This window comes from Cetorhinus maximus, chromosome 10 (assembly GCF_964194155.1).
Source record: "Cetorhinus maximus chromosome 10, sCetMax3.hap1.1, whole genome shotgun sequence".
Lineage (NCBI taxonomy): Eukaryota > Metazoa > Chordata > Chondrichthyes > Lamniformes > Cetorhinidae > Cetorhinus > Cetorhinus maximus.
In genome coordinates, this window is record NC_135888.1 from 18,033,893 (window position 1) to 18,050,795 (window position 16,903).

A 16,903-nucleotide genomic window follows, 5' to 3' on the forward strand; every position below is an offset into this window, starting at 1 on the left:
GCTAAATTTGCAGATGACACCAAAATAGGTGGGAAAGTAAGTTGCAATGAAGAAATAAGAAATTTACAAATGGACATGGACAGGTTAGGTGATTGGGCCAAAACTTGGCAGATGGAGTTTAACGTAGATAAGTGTGAGGTTATCCATTTTGGTCAGAAGAATAAAAAGGCGATTTATTATTTAAATGGAGGGAAACTTCAGAATACTTCAGTGCAGAGGGATCTGGGTGTCCTCATGCATGAATCGCTGAAAGCTAGTATGCAGGTACAGTAGATAATAAGGAAGGCAAATGGGGAATTTTGGCATTTATTGCTAAAGGAATAGAGTATAAAAATAGGGAGGTGTTGTTGCAACTGTACAAGGCATTGGTGAGACCACACCTGGAGTACTGTGCACAGTATTGGTCCCCATACTTGAGGAAGGATGTAGTTGTACTGGAGGTGGTTCAGAGGAGGTTCACTAGATTGATTCCAGAGATGCGGGGCTTGTCATACGAGGAGAGATTGCGCAGTTAAGGCCTATACTCGCTAGAGTTTAGAAGGATGAGACGAGATTTAATTGAGGTATTTAAGATGCTAAAGGGGATAGACAAAGTAGACGTTGAGCGGATGTTTCCCCTTCTGAGGCATTCTAGAATGAGAGGCCATAGTTTTAGGCTAAGGGGTGGTAGATTTAAATCAGAGATGAGGAGGAATTACTTTTCTCAAAGGGTCGTGAATCTGTGGAATTCACTACCTCAGAGTGCAGTGGATGCCAGGACGCTGAATAAATTTGAGGAGATAGATTTTTAATTAGTAACGGGTTAAAAGGTTATGGGGAGAGGGCGGGAAATTGGAATTGAGGCCGAAATGAGAGCAGCCATGATCATAATGAATGGCGGGGCAGGCTCGAGGGGCTGAATTGCCTACTCCTGCTCCTAGTTCTTATAATTTCTACCCTCTCCACCCACTCCATCGACTGGGAACAGTGACATTCCTCATTGAGCTAGTTAGTTGACATGATGCAGGGCTAGATAGTGAGTCCAATTGAGATTACACAGGGGAACAAGAAAGTCAGTTGGAGACTACATATGAAGGGGAACTGGTAAATGTACAGTAGAAGTACTTAACCAGTCATTCTGATAATACATAGGTTTAATTGGAGAGTCTGTCTGAGAATACACAGAGGATTCAGGGCAAGCATGAGGTTAGAACGCAAAGTCTGCTGGAGAACTAATGTGAGATCCCACAAGGGTAGCCATTGTACATGTGTGAGGTTACACAAGGATAGTTAGTGAGCCAAACGTGAGATTACACAGGAGCAGCAAACAAACAAGTACAAGGTTGCACAGGAGTACCTTGAAGTCAAGTGTGAAGTTACACAGGGGAAGCTGGTGAACGAATTAACATGAGGTTACACTGGACATTGGCAGACAATTATGAAATTACACAGGGGAAGCCGGTACATCTGTCTGATTAGATATTGCAAGCAGAAACATTCTGGGATGTTCCTTAACACAAGTGAAGCTGCTGCACATTTACTGGTTTCTCAAATCAATCTACAATGAAATTACAGAACAGAAACAGGCTAGACAGCCCAAGCAATCCAGGTCAGTGTTTATCTTCCACATAACAGTAAACTCAATCTCACCTGCCCTGTTCCTACATGCTTTATTCCTCTTTCCTTCAAACATTTACCTAACCTATTCTTACATGTTGACAAGATCTCTGTTCAATCACTAACTCTGGCAATCCATTCCACATCCCTCTGCATACAAATGTTTCTCCTGCTCTCAGTCCTAAATCTTTTAGAGCTGTGTTCTTGAGCAATAGGTCTGGAGCGTTAGAAAGTAGAGAGCCCTTTGGTGAAATGCCTGTGTCATGTCGTAAGGCACAGTAAGAAACACCCCAAGATTGTTTCTGTTAAGGAATTGTACAGAACATGTGGAAAACATCATTAGCATTCTCTCCATTATCAGGTGTGACTACATCCTAATATTTCTAAGTCTCCTACAAGAGTTAATCAGTAGTGTGAATGAAACTGATCCCCAGATGGTGATGAGTTAGTGAATTTCTGTTGGGACACAACAATCAGCTCAGCCAGGCTTCCTGCTCCCGACTTTGAGTGGATGATACCTTCCTGAAAAGTATGGACGTCCTGACGTGAGGACTGTGTTCAGCTGTGAAGCCTCCCACAGTTGACTAATCCTATCAACGCTTTGCTATTGTGGCCTCAGGTGTTCACACTGGGATTATACAGATTCACTAGGGCACCCAGGGTTTGAGGTGGGTGGGGGGAGGGGGTGGTATTCTGGACAGGGGAGTATGGGGGAGGGGGCATTTACTCATTACTGTATTTGTCGTCATGTTACCATTTTGTTTCTGTTGCTTTCTACTAATAAAATCACTTCTTGTAATTATACCATAACTTTCCTTTGGGTTACTGGCGTTATCCATTATTATAGAGGAACCCAAATACATGTCAACTCACAGAAAACCACAGTTCCAGGCTAATCAATGAGGGTGAGGTAGCAGAGGGCAGCTACATTCCTCCCGTTCTATGGTTCAGCTCCCACGGGTAAAGGAAAGGAAAATAAGGGAAATACTTTTTTAAAAAACTGTAACAGGGAGTAATTTAAACACAGAATCAGAGAATACTGTGATACAATTAATCCTTATTCTGTTTCATTATATTGTAAATTTTAGGGATTTCTTTTAAGATATCAATTTTAAGTAGGTCATTCTACTCTGCATTTAAAATGAAACTCTGAAGAACAACCCTTTGTGCTGGGAAATGAATGTCTGGAGATATTATTACATTTCAAGGGGAGGTAGCCTACTTCTGCTAATGTGCTGCTTGTAGTTGGATTCTAATCAGATCGTGATCACTTGGCTACATTGCCTCGTGTTGTAGAACGATAATGATTTGCCCTTCTTTCGCTTTTAAGACTTGTGCAATGGTGCATGCTGCATCTAAGAGCTCTATTCCCATGGGTGTGTCACAGCCAAATACATCACAGACATTTTCAAGGGGGGGTCATTAAACAATAGTCAGGAGTGCAAAGTTGTATGTCCCTCCCTAATACAGGGGTGTTGTAACCAACTGAAATACCCCAATCATGTAACGCAATAGAGTGGAATCAAACATGGGGTATTTCTGGCAAAAAAGGTCAGTACTGCACGCTGGTTCACTGCCACTATTCATTACATAAAGGTATAAATCTTAGATTATAAGGGATCCTACAGAAACTAGAGAGCCTGAAGTATATGGGACCATAATCTATTCCCCAGCCATATACAGACATTTTGCACTAAGATAAAAGCAAACTGCTGCGGATGCTGGAAATCTGAAATAAAAACAGAAAATGCTGGTAAAATTCAGCAGGTCTGGCAGCATCAGTGGAGAGAGAAACAGAGTTAGCGTTTCGAGTCCGTATGACTCTTCTTCAGAGCTAAAGAGTAGAAATGTGATGTGATGTGAAGAATTTAATACTGTTTGGAGGTGGGGGGGGGGTATGGAGCAAGATAGAAGGTCCGGGATAGATGACAGCTAAGGAGAGATTGACAAAGATATCATGGACACAAAACAGGGAGTGTTAATGGTAGTGGTAAAGATTAAAGAAGGTGCTGATAGTGGATTAATGGTGAAAAAGCAGGGGGTGTTAATAGCAGAACAAGGGTCGGTGCTCTGATAAAGCACAATATAGAAAAACAGATGGCCCTGTTAGGGAGGGGGAGGGGCGTTTGGGAAAAAGGATTTTTTTTCAAATGAACAAATAAATAAAAGAATACAACAAAAATAAATAAATAAAAATCGGATTAAAGTGGTGGGGGCAGTCATGTTGGAGGAGAGAGTTCATGGTCTGAAGCTCTAGGTGTTAATAAATGAATTGGGGAGGTGGTGGTGATATCATTGGACTAGTAATGCAGAAGGCCCAGCCTAATACTCTGGGGACATGGGTTCAAATCCCACCACGGCAGCTGGTGGAATTTGAATTCAATTAATAAATCTAGAATATAGAACTAGTCTCAGTAATGGTGACCATGACAACTATCATTGATTGCTTAAAAACCCACCTGGTTCACTAATGCCCTTTAGGGAAGGAAATCTGCCGTCCTTACCCGGTGTGGTCTACATGTGACTCCGGACCCACAGCAACATGGTTGACTCTGAACTGCCCTCTGAGATGGCCTAGCAAGCTGCTCAGCTCAAGGGCAATTCAGGGTCGGCAGCAAATTCTGACCTTGCCAGTGACGCCCTTATTTCAAAATAATAAATTAAATAAAACCTCATTTCCACCAGCTGCTATGGTGGGATTTGAACCCGTGTACCTACAGCATGAGCCTGGACCACTTTATTACTGGCCCAGTGACATTAGCACTACACCATCTCTCTCTCCCCCCCCCCTTAAATTTGTGAATGAAGTATTACAGGTATTTGAATTGATATTGCCTATTCTACACTACAGCAACTTGCATTTATATAGCTCCTTTAATGTAATAAAAATGGCCCAAAGCACTTCACAGGAGCATTAACACAGAATCACAAAGGGAGATATCAGGGCAGATAACCAAAAGCTTGGTCAAAAAGGTAGATTATAAGAAGCATAAGAGAGAGGTGGAGAAGTTTGTGGAAAGAGTTCCAGAGCTTAGCATCTAGACAGCTTTCAGCATGGCCATCAACGGTTGAGTGATTAAATTCAGGGATGCACGAGAGGCCCAAATGCCTCCAATAAAATGAATGTATGACAGAAGGATCAAGACGCTGAGGTGAACTTTTGCCTTCACCTGCATCGATGACAATGTGGATGAATGGATTGAATGCCTGCAGTCGAAACCATTCAATTTACACTCCATTGCAAAGGAGACAATGCTTCACACAGGCACGTAGAGAATGAAACAGTCAAATTCACATAACATGCCTCATTTCTTTGTGCCACTTGAAATATTTGTGCTTGTTTCACGAAAGGCAGAACAGACCATTTCTTCTGACCATCTGGACTGTCGATAAGGACTGGGGTCTAAACCCGCAGGTGACGGGAGCAATCAGAGAGGAAATAGTTCCTTCACGGAAGAACAGACAAATCTCGTAAGCCAGCCCCGAGGTACCCATTCCCACAGAGCCTCATTTAACACCAGATGGTTTTCATTAAGAATTCAACATTTCACCAAAGCCCTGTACAAAAGGAATACAAGAAAACTGCCAACAAAATTAATACAGTTTGCAGATGTGTGAGCCTTCTAACTGTTCCTCTGGTTCAGCTTTCAATGCTTGCTCAATGAGAGCTGCCTGTCTGTTAGAGTGATTCGAAGCTTCAGGCTGCAGCAGCATTACAGCACAAGTCAATGCCTCAACCTTCACAGTGACTTGTCTAACCTCATTCCCTTAGCACAGTATAAATCACCCACTGTACGTTGCAGGTTCCTATAGGGAATGCATGCAGTGTTGTCACTAGCATTTCAGTAATATGTAACAGTGGTCTTATGAATTTCTTTTTCTTCATATTCACTTTGAAACTGAGACTCTCGGTGGCACAGAAGATAGTGTCCAAACTTGGATCATGTCTGGAGAAGGAAGAGATGGAGGGCAACTTGCAGCTGACACGTGTCCCTTTCTTGCTGAAGGATAAATTCGCCCACCCGTTGGCTGCCTGTGGCTAAATTGTGGGCTGACAACTCAACTCAAAGCAGGCAGGCAGTTTATTAATGTGCACTGGCTGTCCGAATGCAACACCATTTTATGGTACCAATTTGTGGAGCAGGCACCATGCACATTCGGCCCATTGGTGCCAGGCATTGAGTGACCTAACCAATGGCTTAAGTGACCACTAAAGGCTGCTTAGAAATAGCCCTATTTTTTTTTTGTTTTGAAAACACTGATCTCTGTGGGGCCAGGAGAAGCAAAATTCCTCAGACCGTTATTGGCCACTCAGTGTCTTCTCCCCAATTCCCTCCACCAACCCCCCCATCCCCTCCATATTATACCCATCTTTGTGGCCTGACTTCCAACTAAGCTCCAGGGAGATACCACTGGATTCTCTACCAGCAAGCTGCCTGTGTGCATTCACTGAGTGCTGGAAACTTGCCCACAAAATTTAGATGTTGCCTCATCAGACCCATTGGGTTGGGATAGCCCATGCGCTGCCCATCGCCCGCATGAAGTGTCCTCCTTTGAAAATCGTCCCAGTATTTTAAGCTGTGAGAGGAAAGCATTAGCTACAGGTCTTTTCATTGGTGACCTTTGAGGTGGGAACTATTTGAATTGATTAATTAAGATGTTCAAATGTTATGAAAGGTTATTGGCAAAAATGTGCTCTGAACAATGAATGCATGAGCAATGAATTGAAGAATTGGCAGTAACTATGGTGCTGCATTAATTGCTCATGTGTGGCTCTCTGATAATACTCGGGCCTCTGAGCCAGAAGGTTGAGGGCTCAAGACACATTTCATAGACTTGAGCACATAATCCAGGTCGATACATCACTGCACTACTGAGAGAGTGCTGCACTGTTGGAGGTGCTGTCTTATGGATGAGATGTTAAACACAGGCCGTGTCGCCGCTCTCTTCAATTCTCTCAAGGGACAATTTCTTAAATTAAATAATGGGAAGTCCTCCGAGGTATCCTGGCCAACATGCACTGTCAGTCATCACCTGAAAGAAATTATCTGGTCATTATCACATTGCTGTTCGTGGGAGCCTGCTGTACGCAAACTGTTTCCTACGTTACAACAGTGACTACACTTCAAAAATTGGTTGGAAATCTCTTTGGGATGCCCTGATGGTGCAAACACTGCTATATTAATGTAAGCCCTTTCTTTCTTTAACTCACTCTGAGTTCAGGAGAGGGGGAAAGAGAAGTGGTAGAGAATGCAAAAAAGAAAGAGGGAAAATTTGCACAGGAATTTGCATTGAAGCTAACATCAGAGGCTGCACCATTGGCAGCAAGGTGTCCAAGTCACTGACAGCTGCTGCTCACTATAACGCACAATTAAGAATTCATTCTACTGTTAAATTATGACACAATTTCCCATAAGCACCGACTTTCAATTAATTATGCTATCATTTACACTGATATCGAAGAGCAGTTCAACAGGGTCCTCTAAGGAATCTCGACCCATCCACTGGAATGCTCGGTATATCAGAGGGGTTTGTGTGTGTCCAGATCGCAGGAGCTGAGACTCAATCGCAACGTACTGTTCTCCACAATGATTAGTTCATTTCAAGAAACCGTGTAGAGAGGAGGTATAGATACTCACGTTGGTTCGTCCATCGGGCGCCACTCTACGTAGTGATAAAGCCTCTGCACGCTGGTCAGCCATTCTCTCAGTATGGCAGTCGTGTTGTCTATGTTATGATCCGTTGCTGCCCTGAAGGGAAAGACATTAAGTTTGAGTGCAGCAATGTGCCTGGTTGTATCTCATACTGCTTGTGGACCATGGCTGAGTATCAATGCCTGATGTATTGCCCTTTTAACAGCCAGCATGATATTTCTGGGAGAGCTGATCATCATAATCTAAACCTAAATCCTTGATAAAATACCTCTTGCGTGTGGTTGTGTTGGCTGGGGGGGGGGAAGACTTCCACCTTTACCTGGTATGGTCTCTATGTGACTCCAGTTCCACATCGTGGTTGAGTCTAAACAGCCGTTTGAAGCCCTACCACCATCCACAGTACCTGCATTCCTCCTCATCTGGCCTCTTTCAAATCCACAATTTTAAACGCTCCACCACAGATGGCAATGTCTTCGGCTGCCCAGGCCCCCAGGTTCTGGAATTCCCACCTTAAGCCTCTTCTCTTCTTTACTAAAACCCCACTCTTCACCTGCCTTAATATCGCCTGGTGGGGCTTGGTGCCAAATTTTGTTTTGTTTTGGCATGGATAGAAGATTGGCTAGCTAACAGTGAGGAAGAGATTTGGCATAAATAGGTCTTTTACCAGCTGAAATGATGTGACGAGAGGTGTGCTGGGGCCTCAACCTTTCCAATTTATATAAATGACTTGGATGAAGGGACCGAAGGAATGGTTGCTAAATTTGCCGACGACACAGAGGTAGGTAGGAAAGTAAATTGTGAAGAGGATGTAAGGAGGCAACAAAGGGACATAGATAGGTTAAGTGAATGGGCAAAGATCTGGTAAATGGAGTATAATGTGGGCAAATGTGAAATTGTCCATTTTGGCAGGGAGAATAAAAAAGCAGCTTATTATCTAAATGGTGAGAGATTGCAGAGCTCAGATTTAGAGGGATCTGGGTGTCCTAGTGCGTGAATCACAAAAGGTTAGTATGCAGGTACAGCAGGTAATTAGAAAAGCTAAAAGAATGTTATCATTTATTGTGAGGGAATTGATTACAAATGTAGGGAGGTTATGCTTCAGTTGTACAGGGTGCTGGTGAGACCACATCTGGAGTATTGTGTACAGTACTGGTCTTCTTATTTAAGGAAAGATATAAATGCGTTAGCAGTTCAGAGAAGGTTTACTAGACCAATACCAGGAATGGGCGGGTTGTCTTACGAGGAAAGGCTGTACAGGTTAGGCTTGTATCCACTGGAGTTTAGAAGAGTAAAGGTTTCAATCAAGTCACCTCTTAAGATCCTAAGGGGTCTTGACAGGGTGGATGCGGGAGGACGTTTCCTCTTGTGGGAGAATCTGGAACCAGGGGTCATGGTTTAAAAATAAGGGGTTGCTCATTTAAGACAGATAAGGGGAAATTTTCTCTCAGAGGATCGTGAGTCTTCAGAACTCTCACCCCCTTGTTAATCAAGAATATATCTAACTCTGTCTTAAAAATATTTAAAGTCCCTGCTTCCACCACCTTTTGAGGTAGAAAGGTTATCAGGGGTAGGCAGGAATGTAGAGTTGAGGTTACAATCAGATCAGCCATGATCTTATTGAATGGTGGAGCAGGCTTGAGGGGCCAATTGGCCTACTCCCGCTCTTAAATCATATGTCAATCACTCCTGTGAAGTGTGATTGGTAATGTAAGGCGCTATATAAACACAAATTGGTAGTGGCCTAGAAAGCCACTCAGCTGTATCAAACTAGTTGGGAGGATTTGGGGGTGGGGTGGTGGGAGGAGGGGGAGGAGGGGGAGGGGGGGAGGAGGGGGAGGGGGGAAGGGGAGGGGGGGAGAGGAAGGGGAGGGGGGGAGAGGAGGGGGACGGGGGGAGAGGAGGGGGAGGGGGAGAGGGGGGGGAGGGGAGGGGGGAGAGGGGGGGGAGGGGAGGGGGGAGAGGTGGGGGAGGAGGGGGAGGAGGGGAGGGGGAGTAGGGGGAGGGGAGGGGGGAGAGTAAGGGGAGGAGGGAGAGGGGGAGAGGAGGGGGCAGAGGAGGGAGGGGAGGGGGGCAGAGGAGGGAGGGGAGGGGGGCAGAGGAGGGAGGGGAGGGGGGCAGAGGGGGGAGAGTAAGGGGAGGGGGAGAGGGAGGGGAGGGGGGAGTGGAGGGGGAGAGTAAGGGGAGGGGGGAGGGGGGCAGAGGAGGGAGGGGAGGGGGCCAGAGGAGGGAGGGGAGGGGGCCAGAGGAGGGAGGGGAGGGGGCCAGAGGAGGGAGGGGAGGGGGCCAGAGGAGGGAGGGGAGGGGGCCAGAGGAGGGAGGGGAGGGGGCCAGAGGAGGGAGGGGAGGGGGCCAGAGGAGGGAGGGGAGGGGGCCAGAGGAGGGAAGGGAGGGGAGGGGGCCAGAGGAGGGGGAGAGGAGGGAGGGGGGGAAGAAGATGGGAGGGGGGAGGCGAAGGAGAGGAAGAGGAGGGGAGGGAGAGGAGAGTAAGGGGAGGGGCAGGGGATAGAGGGGGGTGGGGGGAGAGAGGGGGGGTGGGGAGGGAGGGTGTGGGTAGTTGGGGAGAGCACCAACTTCTCAGGGCCACTGGGGTTGGGCATTAAATGCCAGCCTTGCCAGCGATGCCCACATCCCGAGAATCAATTTTAAAACTGGAAAGTAAAATGAATTTGAGTGAGAGTGGGGGTTTATAGGAATGAAGTTACAGTACCTCAGGTCTGCCAGATATTTAGCTCAAATGTGAAAACTGCAGCAGTTTCCACAATCTTTAAAATGAAATGTTTTTCAAAAATGGGTGCTGCTGTAAGAACCTTGGATATCAGATTATCCTCTAATATTTAGCTCCCAGACTTCAGTAATATTAGCGGTGAAATTGCTAAACAGCTACAATCCAGGTTACACAAATTATCTCCCGTCCAGTATAAACCTGTACTTGGCAGGTACTGCGCTGGAAACTAGCACAAACACTTTGTGAGTTCAGAGAAATAGTATTTAAAACTGTAGCTGCACTACATCAACTACAGCATGTTCCCTGTTCCAAATATTTTTCAGTCCAAGATTCGGGATTATTCTTGTTCTAACTTCCATGTGCAGAGTGTGTATGAGCTCCCCATCTGTACACCACAGTTACCTTGTTCACACCGATTCTGGCACTCAGTACTCAAGTCTGAACTTGGCTGGAGATGTCCCAGCCCCCCTACAAGCCCCCCCTAGGCCCCCAAAGCCCCCCTACGAGTCCCCCCAGCCACCCCAAGCCCCCTACGAGTCCCCCCAGCCACCCCAAGCCCCCTACGGGTCCCCCCAGCCACCCCAAGCCCCCTACGATTCCCCCCAGCCACCCCTAGCCCCCTACGAGTCCCCCCAGCCACCCCAGCCCCCTACGAGTCCCCCCAGCCACCCCAAGCCCCCTACGAGTCCCCCCAGCTACCCCAAGCCCCCTACGAGTACCCCCACCCCTACTAGCCACCCTAACCCCCTGCCCCCGAACAGAATCACATACATTGTATCATTCATGCATGGAATGGGGTAGTGAGGTTGAGGGGGTGGTTAGCTGACACACACACACACACATTGGGAGAGAGCAGGAGTTCTCTAAAAGACAGTGAGACATGCTACTCCTTCACTAACGAGACTCCTGTGAGGAAGGCTGAACGGAGGGGGGCCCCAATCTCAGCCAGCAGCCGGGCAAAAGAAACCAAGATCTGCAAACAAGTGAAAGTTGTCACATAGTTGCAGCGACGCCAGGCTTATTTCCTGCCTGTGCCTTAAATACAAGAGCTTTAACGCAATAAGCCACCCTCCAATTACCATATGGAGATTCTGTCCTTGGGGTAGTCCAGTCTCTCGATGGCCCCTAGATAGTAATGCAGGGTGTGAGCCGTGTTCCGGGCGATGATAGCGATCAGCACCGTTGGCCTCTGCAGCGGGGACTCGCTCGGTTGTCGCTCTTCGGAAAAGTAGGCATGAGCTGCAAGGGGTCGCCCCAGAATGGTCAGGAAAAGCGCCGTCCACAGAGCCCCGGTCACTAACATCTTCCTCATCTGCCTCTACTACTCCCTTTCCCCACTCCCTCCCCAACCACACTCACTTCCTCGGGATATGGACGCGTCAGCAGCTTGGGGGAGGGGTGGAGAGAGAGAAAGTTGTTGAAAAGTTTCCAAAACGTTTCTGCCGAGGGCGGAGCCCCGGGGTGAGAGTTGGCACGAATTGAGGGGAAAAAAACACATAAACAATAAAACATAAACTCCAGGCGAAATGTGTGGTAGTGGAAAAGGAAATTATTATAAATGGGAAAAAAAATACAGTATATTTAAATTATGGTTAAATGTTTCCCTGAAGACAAGAGAGAGGGGAGAGTTTATGGAGCTTTTGAAATCTGTTATGTGTTTCTGGGCGACAGGATGGGAGGGCATAACTCAGAGCCCACGTTTATGTTTGAGTTAGCTGACTTCAGATAGTGGGCGTGGTACAGATTACCTCTGTTCTTGAGGAGGGGAATCGAGCAGGGTCCCTATGCCTTGATTCCTGCTTGAAAAAACGGAGGATTTGTGCTTGACTGCGATGCCTTCCCCAGTCGAATAGCTGGTCTGACGCGTACTCTCTGGGCTCACGCTAGTTTGGATCGGTCACTCGGGGGCGGGGAGGCTGCCTATCAGCCTTGTGGAGTCTCTGCCCCCTCCCACCCGAAAACCAGGGGAGGTTTGAAACTAAATCCGCAGCCTAATTTCATCCTGATGTCCAAGGAAGCTGCGATAAAATGGCCCGTGCTGCTGTTTTTCACATGCCGAGGAAATTCAGGGACAGGTTCTGCTACCGTGGCCAAGAATGTTTTGTCTTGTTTCAGTCACTCCTGTCTCGGATTCCAGTTTGGACTCGCAGATATTGATATACAGCAAGTAGACGAGGGTTAGTGAGCGCTCCCGCCTGATGCCAATGGGCAGAGAGCAATAACAGGGCCGAGACCTTATTGAGGGTCCTCCGAGGGGAGGAGCCCGGGAGAGGCAGCCAAGGAAAAGGGCATCTAGGCACCCCCTCCCCCCCCACCCCCGCAAGAGGGCTAAAGCAAGGCAACAAGTGTGACAGGGGCAAAGATGCTGTGTTCATAGTCCAGGCTCATATTTCAGTGCAGTACCAAGGGAGCCCTGCCATGTCGAAGGAATCGTCTTTTGGATGAATGCTCAGATGGACATAAGATCCTAGTCCTGACCAATATTTATCCTTTAACCAATGTGCACATTTTTAAAAAAAAATCATTCAGAGGATGTGGGTGTCATTGGCAAGGCCAACATTTATTGCCCTTGAGAAGGTGGTGGTGAGCTGCCTTCTTGAACCACTGTAGTCTATGTTGGCTGCTGTGTTGCCTATAACAGAATGCACACCAAAGTATTTAATTGTTTGTAAAATGCTCTGGGACACGCTGAGGGTGGGGAAAGGAGCTTGTTGAATGCAGGAAGAGTCAAAGACAGGGGTAAATGGACAAGTGGCTGAGAGGGATGGAGCTGAGGGACATTCTGTAGCAGAGAAACGATTGGGTTGAGTGGCTGAACTCTGCCAGCGATGCAGAACATGGAGAAGGTGTAGGTAAAGCAACACTGAACGAGGAATCCAGCTGTAGGAACGAGGGAAAGAAAAGGCTCAGGAGCTGCCAAACATGAGTTCAGCTGAAAGGCTTGCTTTAAAATAAATGACGTGAGTTGTTTCTTCAATCTTCTAGCAACATGTGGGCGCCAGATACAGAGCCAGGGAATTGTAACAAGGGGGCCGGACACAGGCTGGAAGCAGCCATTGGCGAATGAGCTGAACCTAACACACAACATAATTCATGGGGAACGTTAACCTGTAGGGAGCTGGGCACTATTAGAACAAAAGTCACGTGGAGCACAGAATGATCTCCCCCTTTAAGTACAGAGCCAAGGGTTTATTTGAAAACACAATTAAGACCAGCTATTAAAAATAACAGCAGTACATGCCAAGGAGCTGGAGAGCAGAGAAGGACTGAATAATGACATAAATGGGGAAGGGGGAGGGGAAGTTAATGAGATGAGACCTCACTGGTTTCTAATCAGACCTCCCCACTTCCTAATTTGTGTTTTTAAAAAATAAAACCTTGTATGGCAGTAACTACATCATAACACTGCAGTTTTAAAGAATAGCGCCCCTTTTAATGCCTACATCTCATACCTTATACCTGGGGGTGTATGATTTGGGGAGGTGGGGGTGGAAGGGAAAATTAAATAGGAGCACAATTGTTCTGGCAAGGGGGAGGGGGTGATGACAGGAGTGGGCAATGCAAAGGAGCTAATGAGGATATAAATAGTGGATGTGGTGGGGACAAGACCGTTGTTCACCTCCTTGTGGATTGTGCCTTTGCAAAAAAGGTCTGGAGAGAGATGCAGTGGTTTCTGTCGAGGGTCATCCTGAGCAGTTCTGTGACACCGGACTCTGTGCTCCACGGGCTGTTCCCAGGGACACACACCAAAACAAACATCAACTGCAGCTGGAGGATCATCAACTCAGTGAAAGATGCTCTTTGGTCTGCCCGAAACTTGTTGGTCTTCCAGCACAAAGAGTTGTCCTCAACCGAGTGTTGCAGACTGGCACATTCAAAAGTCCAGGACTACGTGCTGAGGGACGCACTAAAGCTTGGGGCAGCCACTGCAAAGGCGCAATGGGGAAGGGTCGCTGTCTAAGACCTTTCACCCACTCCCCCACCACTTTCCTTCCCTTTCCCCTCTCCCCTGATCCCCTACCACTCTCCCCCTCCCCCGTCAGCACTCTCCCCCTCCCCCCTTTCCCCCATACCCCCTACCACTTTCCCCCTCTTCCCCAACCCCCCTACCACTTTCCCCCTCTCCCCCCCAACCCCTCTTTGCTGACAAAGCCAGTATTTGTTGCCCATCCCTAACTGTCCTTGAACCAAACAGAGGACAGCTAAGAATCAACCACATTGCTGTGGGTCTGGAATCACTTGTAGGACCAGACCCTGTAAGGATGGCAGATCTCCTTCCCTAAAAAGGTATTAGTGAACAACAATCAATGATAGTTTAATCTTTATACTCCAGATTTTATTAACTGAATTTGAACCCATATCCCCAGAGCATTAGCCCCCGGGCATCTGGATTACTAGTCCAGTGACATCACCACTACGCCATCATCTCCCCATGAATGTGATATACAACCAACAGCAATAGAAGAGATTATCTCCTCATTACCACAGTGCTGTTTGTGGGAGTTTGCTGTGCTGCATCTCCTACATTACAAGGGGAACTACTTCAAGTACTCAAATGTACTTCATTGGCTGTAATGTGTTTGGGGCATCCTGAGGTTGTGAAAGACATGATATAAATGTATAAATGCCTGCACTTTGTAAATGCAAGTCTTTCTTTTTCCATGAGCCATTCCAACATTTATTAAATCCAGTGCCCTTTTCCCAGTAGTAAGAAGGTGGATCCAGTTTCTCTGAGATGAAAGCAGCCACCTTGTTCTATGATAGCTGGCAACATGCGAAGCAGATTACATCGCATCACCAGCAGCAATAAGTTAAATCTGATATAATGGGCTGTCCTGGTGGATCAGTTGGTAAAGACAATGTATAATTGAACCATATGAACCAGAAAGATCCCACGTTTGATCCCTGAGCTGTACCATGATAGCCAACCTGAACCTCAGCATTGGTAGGGAGGTTTACAATTAGCCTTGCCACCCCTGAAGTAGTGAGGGAAATAATTATCCAGGTTTCTACTTCTGATTGCTAACTAGTGTACCTGGTGGAAAACTCATTTGGGTACTTGGATACTGGTTGAGCGACAAGGTGTGTGATGCCCTTTGTGGTTTAGCAGCCCGCTAATGTTTGCTGTCTAGGCTCATCTGTGAAGAACAGAGTGAGATACCAGAAGGTTGATCCACATCCATGGAACAAGTACTCATACATGATTCAGGAAAGAGAATGGAAAACAGAAGTAAACATGTGAAGTAGTGCCACTGCCACACTGTGTTAACTCAATGTTATTACAATTTCACAGCTCTTTCTTGAGGCTTTTTCCCTGCTCAATTGATGCTCTGTAACTACAAAGCAGAGAAAAACAATATTTTTATTTACAGCTTTCAACTCACTGAGGAGGCTTCAGGCCAATCCACATCCAACGATCTGCTCTGAAAAGTTTGCTCACATTTCAACAGCTGTGCCAAATTCCATGACAGCAGCTGAGACAACCACAACATTCTGAAACAATTACCATTCAAAATGAAACAACCCACAACGCTCTATAAACAAAAAATCAATTCATCCTATCTCCCAATGTTAACTGATCCTTTAAAAAAATTCCAGGATCCAGACACAGATCCGTATCTTTGCCAAAAGCTACTCAGTTCTCCTTTGGGCCATACCCCATCTGTCTACCAAGTTTTGTCGATATCTGCCCATTAGTTTTTTTGAGATATATTGTTTGCAGACAAACAGACTGACAAACAAGGGCGAAAACATTGCCCCCCTCCCCCCCCACCATCAGTGCTGGAGATAATAAAATTACCAGTAACAGGCAAGTTATTTCCTTTTATGTTTTTTGCCGAAGATGCGGACTCCCTTCATCAAGTACGAAACACTGAGTCCTGGTGATTTAGCTCCCCCTGTTGTACAAAGTCAGTAAAGACCCTTCCTAATTCTCAGTGTCTTAAAGCTGCCACGCAAATCCTGTGCTTAAACTCTGCAGGGTTGGTGATGTAGGGTGTGTCCCTGCAGGGAGAGCGTTTATAATTCCACATCTGACAAACAAAAACTTTTCAATCTTGGTTTGGAGAATGCACTTTTTTAAAAAATGCCATCCAGCATAGAAAATAGGAAATGTGAACAGCTGTCACCTTCCAACAAAATGCCGCTACTTTTTCTCTTTGCTCCATTGACCAAGAGGGAGTGTTCTTTTAAATCTGAGGCCAGCATTGTTTGTAAAAATGAGAATCAAATTGATTCTGTGAAGGGCACTTTATTTTTCTGCTTGTTTTTTTTTTCAAAATAAAGAACAATAATAAAGAGCGACCTCAACTGACTGGGTTTTTTTCGCTTATCACAGAATTATTACAGTGCAGAAGGAGGCCATTCACCCCATTGTGTCTGCATCGGCTCTCTGAATGAGCAACTCATCTAGTGCCATTCCCCGTGCCTTCTCTCCATAACCCGACACATTATTCCTTCTCAAAAAAGACTAATTCCTTTGTGAATGCCTCAATTGAGCCTGTCTCCGCCACACTCTCGGACAGTGCATTCCAACCCTAGCCACTTGTGGTGTGAAAATGTTTTTCATCATGTATTTTAATGACCATGTGCTGCTGTTGTGTTGCTACAGAGTGCACTGAAAGTGTATTTAAATGAGTATTTATTCAGAAGTCCAGGAAGGCGTTGGGTCTCCAAATGCTCACTGCTCTGCGGATTTGTGTCTGTGAGTCTCGCTCGGTGAGCACCCCAAGCATGACCATGTTTCTACATGTACTTCTCTTTTCTTTCTAAGTGGCACTTACTAATACTGGGTGCAGTAAAATGAAACACTCTCCACCTCAATCACTGAAGCCTTCGTCTGCCCTCCAGAACGCCAGACATGTCATCTCCCCGTTACAGCATCCAGCTGTATCCTAAATGAGTACAGTGTCCAGCCCTCAAGCACCGC

General features: G+C 46.3%; 1 protein-coding gene across 1 annotated transcript in view; it reads right to left on the reverse strand.

Moving 5' to 3' along the window:
• The window catches only part of cercam (cerebral endothelial cell adhesion molecule), a 70,759-nt gene extending 59,406 nt beyond the window's left edge, over positions 1-11,353 (reverse strand). The window contains exons 1-2 of the mRNA XM_078550072.1: positions 11,055-11,353; positions 7,236-7,346 (exon numbers count right to left, since the gene is read on the reverse strand). Of these exons, the coding sequence (XP_078406198.1) occupies positions 7,236-7,346; positions 11,055-11,287 (344 nt within the window). The 5' untranslated portion in view covers positions 11,288-11,353. The remainder of the gene's footprint in view (positions 1-7,235; positions 7,347-11,054) is intronic.
• Between the last annotated feature and the right edge of the window lie 5,550 nt (positions 11,354-16,903).